General features: G+C 32.0%; 1 protein-coding gene across 1 annotated transcript; it reads left to right on the forward strand.

Annotated features, from left to right (window-relative positions):
• The first annotated feature begins 9,367 nt into the window (after positions 1-9,367).
• On the forward strand, positions 9,368-15,421 carry LOC127712983 (uncharacterized). The gene is made up of 5 exons (XM_052219564.1): positions 9,368-9,440; positions 10,240-10,334; positions 13,703-13,874; positions 14,314-14,424; positions 14,994-15,421. Exons 1-5 carry the CDS (start codon positions 9,368-9,370, stop codon positions 15,419-15,421), a joined length of 879 nt encoding a protein of 292 aa, XP_052075524.1.
• Positions 15,422-18,500: the final 3,079 nt, after the last annotated feature.

Here is an 18,500-nt window from a genome sequence, read left to right on the forward strand (position 1 = left end):
AAAAACATTAATCTGTAAGTTCACACTATGACTGGCATGAGTTGTAAGTTCAAAACTGGTAAATACTCAGGTGTAGGGTGTAATGGACAGTTTATTCAACTCACATCTCTAAAATCGGACGATGCAGAACTTATTTTATCTGAAATCGGTCTGCTTAACACCTATAAAACAAAGGAGTATACCATTTGTGATCATCATTTGAACTATATAAAAGAAGAAAATCGTCTAACTTGGGTCAGAAGAAAATGTGGCATACCATCATCCATATCAGCACACAAAGGTTTAGCAAAAGGAGACAGAAAAATTACAAAGGATATTATGTGTAAAATTCTTAGTACAACTGGCCTTGTAGTGCCTATTGGTGGACGTAAGTAGTTTTATAACCTATACTTCATTTCAAGAACACATTAATTTATAGTTACAATTTTTAAATTCAAAATTTCCTAAATTTTTTAATAACAATGAATAAGGGGCCATGCTTTTTATTTCATACAAGAGGGAGGGTTGCAGTTAGGACTGCATTTTCCTCTGAATAGTTTTTTTTTTTCTGTTCCCCTATAATTATTTGAAGGAAAAAAATGTAATTTGAGAAAAAAGGGGGATCCAGTAATGACTAATGTGTTCCTTGACATGAAGAAAAAAAGTGAAATCTAGTACTAAAACAGATACACATCTATTAATGTAATCTTACTCTTTCAATTTTACAGATACATTAATCGTGAATATACTTAAAAAATAAACAAATGTAAAAATACTTCTTGTTTTTGACACCTTTATTGGCTTTAAATAATTTCACATGACTGTCTAGCTTGCAATGCTAGCTTATAATAATGAGAGATGAAAAGTTGTATTCAAAGTTCACAATTTTAGATATAGGTTATCAAAGTATGGTTTAACAGTCAGGGACTTACTTAAATGAGTGATTTTCTAAATCACTGATTCAAGTAACATTATGTCCATAAAGGTTGGAAGTAAGAGTTGTCTTTCTTTAATAATCACCTATTTAACATGTTAAGTAGTACAAATTAATCACTAGACTAAGTGATTTAATTGTATTGTAGCTTTAAATATAGAATACTAATGATCCAGGGACTAATTATGTTGCTAAAATTATCAGAACCAACATCTGTGTTGATAGGATGACCGGGTCATGTCAGGTGATGACCTTGTACTAAATCTAGGATAATGACAAAAAAATCACTTGTTTAAGTAACATACCTCAATTTCCTTCCAAAAAATCACTTCTTTAAGTAACATTATTTTAATAACCCCCACTAATTTCAACACCCCCGAACAGTGAAATTTTGATCGCAAACAGTAGAATTTTATTACATAATCTATAAGATGAAACCTTGAATTTTACAGGAAAAATACTCCCACTGCTGGGAACAATCTGTTTAGAAAGTATCAGTTCATTATGTAAAGCCATTTTTATAGCATTTTTTCAACTAAAATAGAATTTGCAGCTAAATGATTGCATCAAAGGCATAAACCTTGATGCTTAAAAGAATCAAAAAGTTCATTTTTTTTTCAATTTTACTAATGAAAAGATATTATCTTAACCTATTTGTTTAAAATTTTGGTAAAACTACAAAATCACAATTTGTGACAAAACTTCGAATTTGCTACTTAAATAAGTGATTTAAAAATCACTTATTTCAATAAATCCCCTGACTGTTTAATACTTTTTTCCCCTTTTCTGTGCAAACTGTTGGCTGGTTTTTGTTTATTGTGAAAAAAGTGTAGAAGAAGTAGGAGAAACAGCTTCAACCCATGGAAGGATTTTTGTTATTTGTGAAATACATGTATTTTTAAAAAAAACATTTATTGAGTCAAAAATTGGTGTAAGTTTACTTTTTTCTTTTGTTCTTAGATGACAATATGTTTTACCTCTGACCAACCATTTTGGATGAGACACAGACACCACGCATACTGTAAATTTTCAAATGTACATGTATAAAAGGGACAAAATGTCATAGCAATACAGACACTTACAGAGGTATATTGTAAAAAAAAAGGACCTCAGTGCTATACCATGTATACCAACTAATTGCTAATCTTACTCTTACACATTATAATTTTTTTCTAATTTCATTGTACAAAATGTATTCACAAGTATATACATAATCATGTTAACTGTATTTTTTACAGCAATTTGCACAAACTGCAGAAAGGAGTTGTCAGTGCTATAAAAGGTTAAACCAGTAGAGACTATTTGTCATGAATCTTTTTCAGTAAGTTATTTACAAAATGTACTGTTTACAAAAATATATACTAGTTACAAAATTTACTGGTTAGTGTCTCATATTTGTTGTTCATAAATTATTTTGTTATAAATTAATTAGGCTGTCAGTTTTCTTATTTTTTCACATTTGTCAGGATGGAACCTTTAATTTATTCAACATGTTCAACTATATATGGTATGGGTTTTTCTCATTTCTAAAAAGTAGTATGGTTCCCTTCATGTATAATACATCCATTTCATTTGAACTCTAGTTGTTATAAATTTAGTTGTCTCATTGGCAGTCATTACACATAAAATTTTGTTTTATGCCAAAATCGAAAAAATAGAACATAGTTTAAATGAAGAAAGATGTTTATCATGTTTATACAATTTGTAGTTGTGGATATATATAATATTAGCATACAGGTACATGTTTTATTAATTGTACATGTTTATCTTAGACTCAAAAATTTCAAGTGATATTATAAAATTTATACAATCATAGGCACAATGTGAAATAACAAAATTGGTCATTTATTTTTGGATACTAGTACATAGCTCTATTCTGGCCATTTTCTATAACTAATATAATATTTTTTTATTTTTGTAGGAGGGTGCCACAGCATGCACAGCAATTGTTGAAGAAAAACGAGAACGACACACTATTGTTGAGGTCAATACAAATTTAGCTACAAATAAGCAATTGAATCACATACTTGCCATTGGGACTTGTATACATGAACATTTAAAAAAGATGTGGTATGATTGCCAATGAGACAACTCTCAACCAACTCTCCACAAGAGACCAAATGACACAGAAATTTACATCTATAGGTCAGCGTACAGCCTTCAACAATGAGCAAAGCTCATACCGCACATGTATTTTATGTAGAAATATTCAGTCTTATATTTAGATTGATCTTTTTCACCTATAAGAAAATAGCAGTGACCTATATTTTATGCTTCACTGACTTTGATGATTAACATTTTTTTATTATTTAAGTGTTACTTCCTAGTTCATATCTTGATTACAATGAAATGTATCTTGCATACATTTTTATCTTGGAAATGATGTGAGAATCTAGTCAAAAGTAGACTGCTGGGTTACATTTCCTCTTACAATCAATGTTAACAAAAACAAAATTTGAAATCAATGATTACTTCATATTGTAGATTTTCCACCAAAAATAACATTCATATATACATATGCTTTTGAAGTTGTTCCCACAATGCAATAAGTTTCCATTTGCTTGTTGGGATATTTTACAAAAAGAAACAGAAAACCAACATACTGGTAAATAATGACCTAACTTAAATATTAGTGAGCTTCTTTTAATTTAATATGATTGATTAAGACATCCATGTCTTTCATATAGACAAGTTGTCAAGTTTTCTTTCACTTTTACAGGTAAATTGTTTCTCTGATGCTGATAGTCAAAGCCAGCCAATATTCAGCCAAGACTCTGAGGCTTCTGTCTGTGGCATTGGAAAACTTGAGAAGCTTAATGCTTATCTTGAAATAACAAATGTTTCTCCAATAAAGGAAAAGACAACACCTCTAAGCACTTCCTGTGAGAAAACAAGAAAAAAGTGTGTTTCCAAAGCATTGGAGTGCCTTACTGCCATTTGCAGTACAATATGCCCAGGTGAAGGGGAAGAATTGGAAAACTTGGTTTTACAAGCAACACAAACTCTTCTAAATGAAAAGGTAAGAATTTAAATTGTAAATATGGCAGTTAAACATGATTCATTAACATATTTAGTTAAAACAATTGTCCCTGAATATAGAACTAATCAAATATGGAAATTAGCCTCCTAAAAGTTACCTACAATTGCTTACATCCACTATATTTGAAATTTGGTGGATAGTTGTCTCATTGGCAATTAATATATATTATACCACATGTCCTTATTTTTTGATGTATGACCAAGTTACTCTGATAATATTTATATACAATTAAAAATATTGCTTTCTTAGAACTCTATATTATATATCTAAATGCGCCTGTAATAAAATAATTATGGAGTTTTGATGTGATGGATTTAGTGTTGATATTGCCTATATTGACCTCAGCTCAGTCTCAGTCAATGTTGCTTCTTTATGGTGAATCTCACACCATATATGTATACATGTATATAATGTTGACTCACATTTCTAAAATCTTTCTATTGTTACTATTACAAATTTCAACATTAGATCAAACTAGCCTTATATTGAAGGAAGTATATTTACAAGCTGAGTCTTGGACTTTACAGAGGCAAATACTGTCTATGATTTGCAAGGACAGGACTTTTGGAGAGATGAAGGAAGTAAGATATTTTTATTTTGGGATGTCCTACAGAAATAGAAAAAAATATTTTTTGGTACTAGCTGCTTTGTGTGAAATATATATATAATATATAGGCATCTGTTACTACATTTGTGTGTTTGCCATAAAACACTATTTATATTCTCAAATATTTAGAGTGTTATGATACAGTGCTCAATTGGTCCGTTTGGTTTTTATTGAAACTTTAACAGTTTTTTTAATTTACAAAAATCATTTTTATTGGTCAATCAGCAAAGAACAGATTTTTTGTTGTTTTTTTGTTGTTTGTTTTTGCCATTACAAAATGTAATAACTGGAGTTAACAGATCTTAATTCAGATGTTATATTAGTGACAGGTAATAATTTAGCTTCTAGATTTACAGTTATATTAATACATAAATTACCTGGCAAAATAATAAAAATATTTTACTTTATCTCTTTTTTCAGGTATTACCTAATGTGTCAGCCTGGAAGTTCAATAAGGCCAAGCACCATACAAATGATGTTGGATGTGGTATGCCAGTTGTACAGGAGAAAAAATCTAGGAACAGGGTAGATAATGAAAAACTGGAACATTTTATTGATTACATACTGTCATCTAACATTATAAAGGATTTGCCTTATGGTACAAAGACCATGAAACTTTCTTCAGGAGAGATTGTTGAAGTTCCAAACCTCATAAGAAGCTTAGCACCATCCTCACTGATTACCCAGTACATACAATATTGTGAAACAGAGGATATCAAACCATTAGGTATAATAGAATATTAACTGTAACAATTGGTCTTAGCTCACGGGGTCAAAATTATTATTTGAACTACTACATGTAAAAAAAAAATTGTGTAGCTGTAATGGAATACTAGGTGTATAACTCCAAATGAATGCAAGCCAATATGCACCCTTCCTAATACTCAGTGTTTTCCAGAAGTGAAAAATGACCCTATTCCTATTGAAAAAGGACAGGAAAATAAGATTTTGGCACCTGAAAGTTTTTATACATAAATCATGTAAATGTTACATATATGTTGGTATTTTTGTTTATTTAAAATATGTCTATTATATATATCAAATTAAATAAAACTATAGCACAGAACATAGTTTAAAATGAAATAACCACATGAACATTGATTTTATCTTCCTCCCACTTAAAATTGGATCTAACTTAGCTATATTAATATGCTATTGTAAGTTATAAACTGAAAGTAAGCATTTTATCTCAGAACATATCTTTAAGATTCAAAATTTACACTTCATATTACAGGTACCTCAGCATTATACAGGATTTTAACTGATTGTTCTGCATCTGTACGAAAATGTATTGAGGGATTAGACTACTATGTGGCTGAAGGGGGAAGATCTTTCCTAGACCTGGAAAACATTATAGAAAAATAAGAGATCACTGATGAGAAAAAGAAAGAGATGATTTCATGTCTTCTTAGTGGTAAAAGCTATCTAAAGTCAGACTTTAAGGTAATATATATAGAGTATGCAGAAAATAAACCAGAATATTTTGACTAAGGTGCTAAAAGAACTAAAGAGTTTTACTGCTAATAGTCAACAGTGTTTAATTAATATTGTAAGACTCCCACCTAGCTGCATGTAAGTTTCACATTGAACAATAATATTGGAAATTTGTTAAAAAAAACTTGAATGGCTAATAAATCAAAACATGGGCAATATGTTCCTCATAATTTCATATTAAATTAAAATTTATTTATGGCAAACCATTGTACTTTTTATTCTAACTTTAAGATATCTCATATAATATGTAAGATATATCATATAGTATGTAAGATATCTCATATGATTTATAAGATATCTCATATAACATTTAAAATATCTCAATTAATATAGTTTTTATAAGACATATCGTATTAACTTTATAAAATATATTATATATACTTTATAAGATATCTAGATATTTTCTAAAAACTTTTATATAAAATAACTTATTAATATTTTCTTATGTAGGATATCTTATATAATTTATAAGATATCTCATAGGGATAGTTTATTAGATATCTCATAGAGATAGTTTATAAGATATCTCATAGAGATAGTTTATAAGATATTAAGAAAATTATATGCCATATCTTATAAACTATATGAGATATCTTATAAAGTTTATCAGATATCTTAAAGTTCCAATAAATAGTAAAATGGCTTGCCATAATTATTACTTTTGCATACCTGCCAACATTTCAAAATGCCCATGAGGGTTTTACATGCAAGATGGCTCTCATAGTCCTACAAAACCATTAAAAGGGCCTTCAAATTTAGTTTAATGATGTTAATTTGCTCCTTCATACTTTTACAATCCTATACCCATGGTATTGATTGTTTTGTTCCAAATTGTGGACAAAATTACTCTTTCAAAATTTCCATTTGGGAGCTTTCATGTGGGAAATCCCCCACAAATAGTGACAGTTGGCAGGTATGCTTTTGTGCTGATCAACCATCCAACAATAAAATAGAACTTTAGAGGAAATATGTTCAAAAGTGGCAACCATACATAAATGATCTTTGCAAGATCAACTGTTAATTTTATGCCATCAGCCATCCAACACAGATGTAACATAGGACACTATCATTTCCAAATAATGTTTGTTAATATACATGATATATGCAAAGCCTTCAAAAATTGTCAAATATAGACTTGAGTTACTGGAACAAATTATTTTAAATTGGTCACAGTCATACAGAAATATGTCTGCAATGCAGGAATCTTGATGAAATCTTGAATGAAATTTCCACAATTGTTCAGAATGTCAACTGGGAAAACAAAGATGCAGTACTTTTTCAGGTACTATACATGTTTTTTCTACTGTAAAATAATTATAACATGATTGCATCATTATGTAGTTATGATTTAGAATGTTCTTGTGGCATGTTCTTAGTACATGTATCCAGGATACAACTCACTATTTGACCATTAGTCAAGTAGGTTATCATTATGCCATTTCATTGAGAGAGGTTTTCCCTTTTTTAAATATTTTTGTCTGATGAATGCAGTATCTGTGTTTATAATCATTTTTTTTGTAAATAGATGGTTGATGAGAATGCACAGGAAAACATGGACATTTTAATCATAACATAGTCAGTCTGGTATACCTCTGTTCTTTGAGTAGGGCTTAGAATGACTTGATGAGTTATAATGTGTGACAACTTGCTTGCATTGTGAATGGTCTTACTTGTCAATTTTTTTTTTTTTTTTTTATATAATGTGTATAAACTTTAAATTATTTGTCTCAATGAAATAATTTGATATTTGATAACAAGTGGAATATGCTTGAAGTATTGCAACTTCTTATTTATTAATCTTCTAATAGGTTGAGTCAGCTGTTGATAGCATTACAGACTGGAAAGCCCATATAATGAGATCACGAAACCAAGAGGATGCAAGGTTAGATCTTGTACGAGAATTGAAAGATGGACAAGTATTAGTGACCTGCGATTGGGCAATGAAGATGTTGCCAAGAAAATATAGGGAGGGCCAAACCGACTGGTTTGCAAAGAGAGGCCTGAACTGGCACATTTCTGTGTCAGTTTTTAAAGAACAGGGAAACATCAAAAACTTCACACATGTGCATATATTTTCAGCTCAGGTATGAATTCTAGATTTCGACTTGCTTTAATAACATTTAATTCACTCATCAATTATTTATGTTACTTTTCAAATATTGTGTAAAGAACATGTTGTCACTGCATACAACAAACTATGTAGTAAATGTGCATAAAACAACATGTAAACACACATACAGTGAAACAATAACAACACTAGAGGCTCACAAGAGCCTGTGTCGCTCACCTGATTCTACTTCGGTTTTGGAAATCATGTAAAAATATATCAAAATCATAACAGATACCTAATAATGAGTGAGGCCAAATTTGGTTTAATATTGGCCCTGGCCTGTAATTTAATAAAAAATCCTGGTGGCCATCTTGAACAGTTAATCGGCTTCAAAGTAACAACACTTGGTCAGCACCTCATAAGGAACATTCATGCCATGTTTGGTTTCATTCCATTCAGTGGTTCTCTAAAAGAAGACATTTGTATGTATTTCCCATAGGGTCCTATGTTAAACTAAGTCCCTCGCTGGCGGCCATCTTGGATGATGGATCGGCTTCAAAGTAACAACACGTGGTCAGCACTTCATAAGGAACATTCATGCCATGTTTGGTTTCATTCCATTCAGTGGTTCTCTAGAAGAAGTTCAAAATGTAAAAAGTTAACGACGACGGACGACGACGACAGAAGACTGACGCCAAGTGATGAGAAAAGCTCACTTGGCCCTTTGGGCCAGGTGAGCTAAAAAGCAATGCAACAGCACTTTTATTGTTTTTTTCTGGATCAGGAAGAAACCTTGAGGCCTTCAACAAAAAGAAACAAAAAGAAAGCACCAAACAGTAGTCTACATCTATGTCTGTTTTACTCACAGATGGAGGGCTATCAACAAATTACAGAATAACTAACAAGATATGTTTACAAACTCTTTTGTCAATTACAGGACAATTGCGCTACAATAATGACAAGAGAAATTTGTAAGAATAATTGTCAGGAAGTAGGAAGAATTTATGTGCACATGTGTTGCAAAGAAAAACAGAAAAAAAGTAGAAAAACAAACATTTTGCCCATATTTTTTGTTTCAAATTTAAGTTCAGAAATACTTGTAAAACTAGCTATTTGTCTTGTCATCATTTGTCTTATTTAGTCAACTTTTGGTTATTCAGATATCTCAAAGATACTGTTGCTGATCTTCATACCTTGATACCAGATATTCAAGAAATCCACATATATTCAGACAATGCAGGATGCTATAAAAACACATTAATGATGGCTTCACTCAGAAGAGATGTTGGAAATAAACTCAAATCGTACAGCTTTTCAGAAGCCCAGGATGGCAAAGGTATAACATGCAGCATCTTTTATATATATACTTGACAAAAAATGCATATAATTAATTTACCGGTAAATCATTTCAAAACATTTTTTGTTTCAACATTATGAGGACTGCTTACAGAAAATTGGCAAAATAGCAAATGAATTTCTCTACAAAATGGGAATTATACAATTTAAACAATAAATTTTCTTTCTATATGGACTCACAATATACCAGTATATTCTGGACTTATTCAAACTATTTGACGTAATGGAAGAACTTACTAGATGGATAAATATAAAAGTGCAAATTGAACTACCACTTAACTTAGACATAAAAAGTAGTTTAATTTAGGATATTAGAACAAAACTGAAAGAATCCTCATAACATTGTTGACTAAATATTATATATACAGAACAAAAAAGCAAAGCAGACAAATAAATAGGAAAATCTATAGAAAATAAATAATAAAGTATTGCGAAGAATTTCTGTTCTCTAACTTGAATTTGCCTTACCCAAATGTTCTGAAACTTATACATAATGATTATTACTACAAAACACAGATCAAGTGTGAATTTTGTTGCTGTAACTTTTACCTTTCTAGAGTTGTGTCCCTTTACAAATAGAAAAATTGCATAATTTTTCATTTCTGTTCTCTTACTTCAGTTGGCTTCCTCCAAATGTTATGAAATTTCATGTTTTGATATAACCCATTGACATGACCCACATCAAAATTAAAGTTGAAAAGATGACGCTGTCTGCAGATTTCTGTGCAAATACTAATTAATTTGCTTTAAAATAGTTGCATTTTGTTTCTTTATTTTAGGGCCATGCGATCGTAGAGCCTCCCATATCAAGTCAGTTGTGAAGAGATACATAAATGAAGGTCATGATGTCACTTCAGCTGAAGAAATGAAAGTAGTATGTATATATAATGACTTTGTAAATATATCCCTTCATCTTGATATCTGATCATTGTTTTTTTTTAAACTAAACAGACTTCATTAGTGCTTTAAACCATGAATTGATGGACATCACTTCAGTGACAAAACAGTGCTAAAAAGTTTAGTGATTTCTCTTTTCCTGTATTTGTGTCTGTTTAGACATGTATTTTTTATGGTACAGACACAAGTGGATGCCGACTTTGTTACCTGCTCTTGTTAAGAAATTACTACATAAAATAATAAAATGCTCCGCTGGGCGCAGCTTGATACGACCGCAGAGGTCGAACCCTGAGCAGTTGGAGCAAGTATGGACACAACATTCAAGCTTGATACACCACTGAATTTGGATTGTGATTAAATATTTGACACAGAAATTTAAAATGGAAAATTTTAAAGAAAAAAAAGGAAAAAAAAAATTCCCACAATGATTCATCACCTCAATCCCAGCCTTCCCTTTGTGGTATGGTATCTTGCAGTCAATTTCAGAGAGATCCATACACTTGAACACAAGTTATTGTCTGGAAACTAGAAAAATGCTTGTTTTTTGGCCCCTTTTTTACCCCAAATTCCTAAACATTTAGGGCAATTACCCCCAAACTCAAACCCAGCTTTCCCTTTGTGATACCTTGTAGTACAATTTCATAAAGATCCATACACTTACACACAAGCTATTGTCCTGAAACTAGAATAAAATGCTCCGCTGGGCGCAGCTTGATACTACCACAGAGGTCGAACCCTGAACAGTTGGGGCAAGTATATGGACACAACATTCAAGCTTGATACAGCACTGAATTTGGATTGTGATTAAATATTTGACACAGCATAGGTTTCTGACACAGAATGAATGTGGTCTAAGAACTTAAAAAAATTTTAATTTACCTATTCAAACCATATCATTATTATTTGCTTTTATATATAAATCAGAAATTACCCAAAGAAAAAAAAAATACCTCCCCTAAATTTTTGGCCCCTTATTCCTAAACGCGTTTTTGGGCAATTACCCCCAAACTCACTTCCAGCTTTCCCTTTGTGATATGGAACCTTGTAGTTCAATTTCAGAAAGATCCATACACTTACACACAAGTTATTATCATGAAACTAGAAAAATGCTTGTTTTTTGTCCCTTTTTTGGCCCCTAGTTCCTAAAGTTTTGAGGCAATTACCCCCAAAATCAATCCCAGCATTCCCTTTGTGATATGAAACCTTGTGGTACAATGTCAGAGAGATCCATACACTAACACACAAGTTATGTCTGGAAGTTACAAACTTGCTTACTTTTGGCCCCTAATTCCTTAACTGTTGGTACCATAACCCCCAAAATCAATCCCGACCTTCCTTTTGTGATATGGAACCTTGTGGTACAATGTCAGAGAGATCCATACACTAACACACAAGTTATGTCTTGAAGTTACAAAAATGCTTATTTTTGGCCCCTTTTTGGTCCCTTATTCCTTAACTGTTGGTACCATAACCCCCAAAATCAATCCCAACATTTCTTTTGTGGTATTGAACCTTATGGTTAAATTTCATGGAGATCCATTCCCTGAATCTAAAGTTAGAGTGCGAAAACCAATGTGTCTTCGGACGACGACGATGCCGGACGACGACGACGCCAACGTCATACCAATATACAACCAAAAAATTTATAATTTTTGCGGTCATATAAAAATGCTTGTTTTTTGCCCCTTTTTGGCCCCCAATTCCTAAAATTTTGAGGCAATTACCCCCAAAATCAATCCCAGCCTTCCCTTTGTGGTATGGTACCTTGCAGTACAATTTCAGATAGATCCATACACTTGAACACAAGTTATTGTCTGGAAACTAGAAAAATGCTTATTTTTGGCCCCTTTTTGGCCCCTTCTTCCTAAAGGTCTTGGGCAATTACCCCTAAACTCAGTTCCAGCTTTCCCTTTGTGATATGGAACCTTGTAGTTCAATTTCAGAAAGATCCATACACTTACACACAAGTTATTATCATGAAACTAGAAAAATGCTTGTTTTTTGTCCCTTTTTTGGCCCCTAGTTCCTATAGTTTTGAGGCAATTACCCCCAAAATCAATCCCAGCATTCCCTTTGTGATATGAAACCTTATGGTACAATGTCAGAGAGATCCATACACTAACACACAAGTTATGTCTGGAAGTTACAAAATTGCTTATTTTTGGCCCCTAATTCCTTAACTGTTGGTACCATAACCCCCAAAATCAATCCCGACCTTCCTTTTGTGATATGGAACCTTGTGGTACAATGTCAGAGAGATCCATACACTAACACACAAGTTATGTCTGGAAGTTACAAAAATGCTTATTTTTGGCCCCTTTTTGGTCCCTTATTCCTTAACTGTTGGTACCATAACCCCCAAAATCAATCCCAACATTTCTTTTGTGGTATTGAACCTTATAGTTAAATTTCATGGAGATCCATTCCCTGAATCTAAAGTTAGAGTGCGAAAACCAATGTGTCTTCGGACGACGACGATGCCGGACGACGACGACGCCAACGTCATACCAATATACGACCAAAAAATTTATAATTTTTGCGGTCACATAAAAATGCTTGTTTTTTGCCCCTTTTTGGCCCCCAATTCCTAAAATTTTGAGGCAATTACCCCCAAAATCAATCCCAGACTTCCCTTTGTGGTATGGTACCTTGCAGTACAATTTCAGAGAGATCCATACACTTGAACACAAGTTATTGTCTGGAAACTAGAAAAATGCTTATGTTTAGCCCCTTTTTGGCCCCTTCTTCCTAAAGGTCTTGGGCAATTACCCCCAAACTCAATTCCAGCTTTCCCTTTGGGATATGGAACCTTGTAGTACAATATCAGAAAGATCCATACACTTGCACACAAGTTATTGTCATGAAACCAGAAAAATGCTTGTTTTTTGTCCCTTTTTTGGCCCCTAGTTCCTAAAGTTTTGAGGCAATTACCCCCAAAATCAATCCCAGCATTCCCTTTGTGATATGAAACCTTGTGGTACAATGTCATAAAGATCCATACACTTACACACAAGTTATGTCTGGAAGTTACAAAATTGCTTATTTTTGGCCCCTAATTCCTTAACTGTTGGTACCATAACCCCCAAAATCAATCCCCACCTTCCTTTTGTGATATTGAACTTAAGCTAAAATTTCATAGAGATCCATTCACTTAAATAAAAGTTAGAGTGCGAAAACCAATGTGAATGTGTCTTCGGACGACGATGCCAACGTCATACCTATACGACAGCAAAAATTTTTTGCGGTCGTATAAAAACCCTACTTATGTATTGTAATGTGTCGTATATAAATGTGTTTTCAGACATGTACATTATAATACATGTATCAACAATGTATATTTTTTAGGCCATAGATGCAAGACAAAATGGACAATTTAGAGTAAAAGTTGTGGACACAGTAACTGTTAGCGATGGTGAAAAGAACAATACTAAATCAATTCCAGGAATTACCCAACTTCATAACTTCCAGTTTGAGTCTGGTGGATTGAGAGTATGGAAAGCTTACACAATAGGAAAAGGTAAAGGGTTCTGTGAATTACATAAACATACTTTCTCATATACCAGTATAAATAAGAAGATGTGGTATGAGTGTCAATGAGACAACTCTCCATCTAAGTCCCAATGTATAAAAAGTTAACAATTATAGGTCAAAGTATATCATGCTTTATCAGTAGATGTTTTAAGAAGTATTTATAATTCAGGCCAGTAATTTGATCACTTTAACCTTGAAACAATTCAAGCTTTTGAGGCAATATACTGTTAGGTATTGCTTGTCCATCCATCTGTCCCTCACTAAGCCATCACAAGTCATGAAAATGATAACTGTAAGCATAAGTGTGACCAATATTTTATGCATGTATGACTTGATGACTTTGCTAAGTGTTACATTCATATCTAAGGGTACGTTATCATTTAGCTCCTATTTGTAGAAAAAATAATTATTTTATTTTATTTTAGGACAACTTATTCCTTGGAAATCACTTGGGTCTCCACCAAAGGCAACTGAACTTCTTGTGAAACTGAACTGGACAAATGAGGAAACAGTCAGCAGATCTTTGAATACTGAAAGTAAGGAACCCTAAATAATAATGTTGCATTCAGCTGGCAGTATGTTATAATTAGGAAAATATTAAATCAGACAGGGAAAATATTTCCTACTGTATGAGATTAGCATTGCACTAATATTGTAGTTATTATACTGAATGTCATTGGCTAAATTTTTAATAGATGTCATGATTGAAAATGAAACCTCTGTGCATTTACCTACTTTATTAAATTTGTAACATGACCCTAGAACTAAGGCTTAGAGAAAAGATACAGATGACTTGTTAATGTTATTCATAAAAGCAGACAAAGATGCCTAAAAAACTTTGAGTGGGCCTTCAAAATGTTCAATACTTAGACAGCCTAAAGAAAAAGACAGATACAAGCACACAGGAACACATGAAGACATGCACACATATACACAACTATGAAAACTAAAGCTTTGACAATATAAACAATAAAAAACTGCAGTGATAATGCTCCTGGACGGGTAGGTAATTTCTGCTCAACATGTGATAACCCTCATTTTAATTAATGCCTAATTAATTGTAGGCCTGAGTAATATATTTGACAATTTGATCCTTTTTTTAAAGATGAAGACCCTCACCCTAAACCAAAGAGAAGGAAAATTTCATATGATTGTCCAAAAGATGGCTGCATCAAATCATTTAGCTCAAATGAGACATTGGATAACCACCTTCTGTTGGGAGATTGTAACTACGAACAAGTCATTTCTGTGCATGACAAGGCTAAAATTATGTATGGCACAAAAGTAAATAGCCTTTTCATTAATACCCAGTCAGTGTCAATACCATCAGACTCAATTGCAGGAGAAAGTGGGCTGCGTCAGGGATGGGCACTGAAAACCAAGAAAAAAAGAGTAATTTTCACTGAGGCTCAGAGGAAATACATGCATAATAGGTTCTACGCAGGAAAAAGAACTGGCAGTAAGGTAGATCCTTTTAGAGCTGCAGAGGAAATGAGAAATATGAAGGAAGAAGATCAGTATCAAAAGGAATGATTATTTGACTGGACAACAAATTTCTTCCTATTTTTCAAGACTCGCAATGAAAGACAGGAATTCTGAACCTGGGGATTTTAAATCTGCTGAAGAAGAAGACAGCAAACATGAACTGAAAATTAAAATTTTGCAGCAACTTGCTAAATAAGCTCAATTTAACTATATTTCAATGCTACTTTATATTATCTTATCTGTTATTCGTCAATGATTCATTTTACACTTTAAAAAGATAAAGTAAAGCTGTCAGTTTGGGCTGAATTTGGTCTTCTTTACAATTTTTGTTTTTTATACAACTTCCGAAAAAATAATTTAGGGATTAATATTATTTATGTGAGAAAAAGAAAGACACCTGAAGATTTATGCTCCATGTTGGAGGCCATAAGGTAACCCTAAATTGCTTACATCAACAACGTTAGGTCTTTGATGTTGATTTGTCTCATTGGCAATCATAAGTTATCTTCTTATTGTTATGTTATTAAAAAAAATGTTGTTCTATATGAAATAGACACGAATTAAAACAGACAAGATATAATATAGAATAACTGGAAAATGTTTCACACAAAGTTTATTTATATGATGTAAAAAGGCAGTTAGAAATAGGCTTGCCAAGCATTTCTATCATGTTGCATGCTGAGTGTAAAAACCATCTAAGCCTGTGATCTCTATATTGCAAAACTAAATTCTTCCAAGAATATATAAAAAATGGACGAAATGTGTGATTTGGACAATGTTTAAATTTTGCTAATGAAATCAAATAATCATACTATTGAAGGCATAATATGGTAAGTTATTGTATATCATTTCTGTTTATAAAGTCAATACAGTTTTTCTTAAAAAAAAAAACAATCAGCAAATAAGTCATTTAAAAATGAAAATAATACTCAATGGTAGGCGCAATACAAAAGACTATCAAAATATAGATCAGCAACCATATCCCATCAAAAAGTAGTTAAACTCAGATTCTTTAGAAGAGTAAGAAGATTATTTTGCCTATTAAAGTCACCTGTTTGTCAAGTTCTGTTAAAAAAAACGTGATCATAGAGAATCTGATCAAGGGCGAATGGAAAAATCACGAGAAACAAGAATTTTAAAGCTTATGTTAGTATTGTTGCTATGGTGATATACTGTTTCTATGGTATATTTTACATAGCTGTTAATCAGTATTAAAATATGCATCTGTCTAAATATTATCCATAAGTAAAATTTCATTCATAGTTATCTTTATGTATTTTTTTATTCATATAAATTACTTGATTTTTTGAAAAATTTTATGTTACTATGGTAACAATTTGTTGTTATGCACACAAAACTAAGGCATTCCTTTTATTTTGAATCTTTTTTCTTTATAATTTGAATACCCCACAGTGATCCATATAACTTCTGATCAATTATATGAGTAATTGTGAAAAACAAATTAAAAATAAAGATCATGGTTGTATTGGCTGAATTTGACCTAATTCCAATTCATGCTATTTTTAGCATGATTTTTAATGGGTCATCCATCGAGACCCCACTTATTTTATTTTTTTTCTGAATTTATTTATGATATACCTACTTGGTGAACAAAAGATCAATTCCAATTTGTGTTGACAACTTTTAGTAAAATTAGATTAAATGATGCCAAAAAATGCAAAATTATGAAATTGTAGATTTTCTGAAATTAGCACATGTTCGTGCGATTTATTTCTTGAGAATGTGTTAAACTGGAATGATTGAGATGTAGTAAAAATATTACCAATAAAGTATACAATGCATGAATGGGAATGCATTTCCTTCAATATTTAGTTGTTTGGTTTTATTTAAGACTGGAAAATGGTCTTTTTCACTTAAAAAAGGCCTAAAACAGAGCCGAAATTTAATGGTTTCCGTAACCATGATAATGCACCAAGTTTTTCCAAATTTGTTTTCTTCCAGTAATGTTATATGATGAGATGAGTAATTTGACAAAGTATGACTGAATTCTAAGAACATGCATTTCCAAGCTCCTATTTAATTAGTATGGTCCTTACAGAGAATTGGTATTAAATACGGTGGAGTTCGTTTACATAAGAATTTAATCATATACGTATCCGACCGATCGGTGCATATAATTAAATTTCTGATCGATCGCTGACCGTTGTCACGGTAACTCTCACATAACTTATTTGACGTATCTGACGGATTCTATGGGTCATCGATCACCGATCATTCATCGATCAGTGCAACATCCGTCACCGATCCTTCATCGATCAGTCAAGTCCCCGTCTAACAGTAACGCCTAAGGTTTCAAGTACTGTATGTCATGACAGTTGTTAATATTTATATTTATATTTACAAAATCGAATGAGCAACAAATACAGTCTACGCCTTGCTATTAATTTGGAAACAACAAAAAAACAAGAAGTTTGGATTTGTAATAAGAAATATAGGAGATATGATTTAAATCAACACGATAATTTATTCTCTGACAGAATAATTTATAAAATATTGGGTATTATGTTTATGTTGTTTTGGATAAAATCATTGCATATAATGAAATAGTCTCATAAATCAAAAATGTTATTAAGCTACAGTCAAAATGAAATCATATCATAAAAGGTTGAATTAAAATTGTCAATCTCAAATAACCTCATCTTTATATTGCCTAATCGAAACCAAGAACTTTGCATGCATAAAAATACATGTTTTAAAGATTTCTTCTGTGCATTAAACATTTTATTGATCAAATAGAAAACTATCCATGTGAATATTTTCATGTCAATATTTTTGAACACATATTACTTTGTCTCATTACGATATTTTAAAACGAATCGTTGTTAATTGTTCTGTATCTGTCTTTACCACTTCTGAATATGGATGGGCACGTCACAGATTCATTTCGGCTATTGTGTGACGGGTTAATCTGCGCACAAGTTAGTTACGCTTGCTGAGGAGTGCTGATTTAAACTCCTCGGTTGTAGTGACGCACACTATTGAGTCCTCCAGATGGTTCAAATCTACTACAGTGCGCACAAAAATAGAGTTTTTGAACTAGTCGGTTTTACTATTTGGAACTATGACCGCTCGTTTGTTGTTACGGACTTGTTGGTCTATAATGTTC

This window comes from Mytilus californianus, unplaced genomic scaffold (assembly GCF_021869535.1).
Source record: "Mytilus californianus isolate M0D057914Y unplaced genomic scaffold, xbMytCali1.0.p SCAF_8, whole genome shotgun sequence".
NCBI lineage: Eukaryota > Metazoa > Mollusca > Bivalvia > Mytilida > Mytilidae > Mytilus > Mytilus californianus.

Coding starts and splice junctions, on each gene's coding strand:
- LOC127712983 (XM_052219564.1), top strand. CDS start 9,368: ATGGCTTCACTCAGAAGAGATGTTGGAAATAAACTCAAATCGTACAGC. Junction 9,441..10,239: donor AGAAGCCCAGGATGGCAAAG/GTATAACATGCA, acceptor TCTTTATTTTAG/GGCCATGCGATCGTAGAGCC. Junction 13,875..14,313: donor AGCTTACACAATAGGAAAAG/GTAAAGGGTTCT, acceptor ATTTTATTTTAG/GACAACTTATTCCTTGGAAA.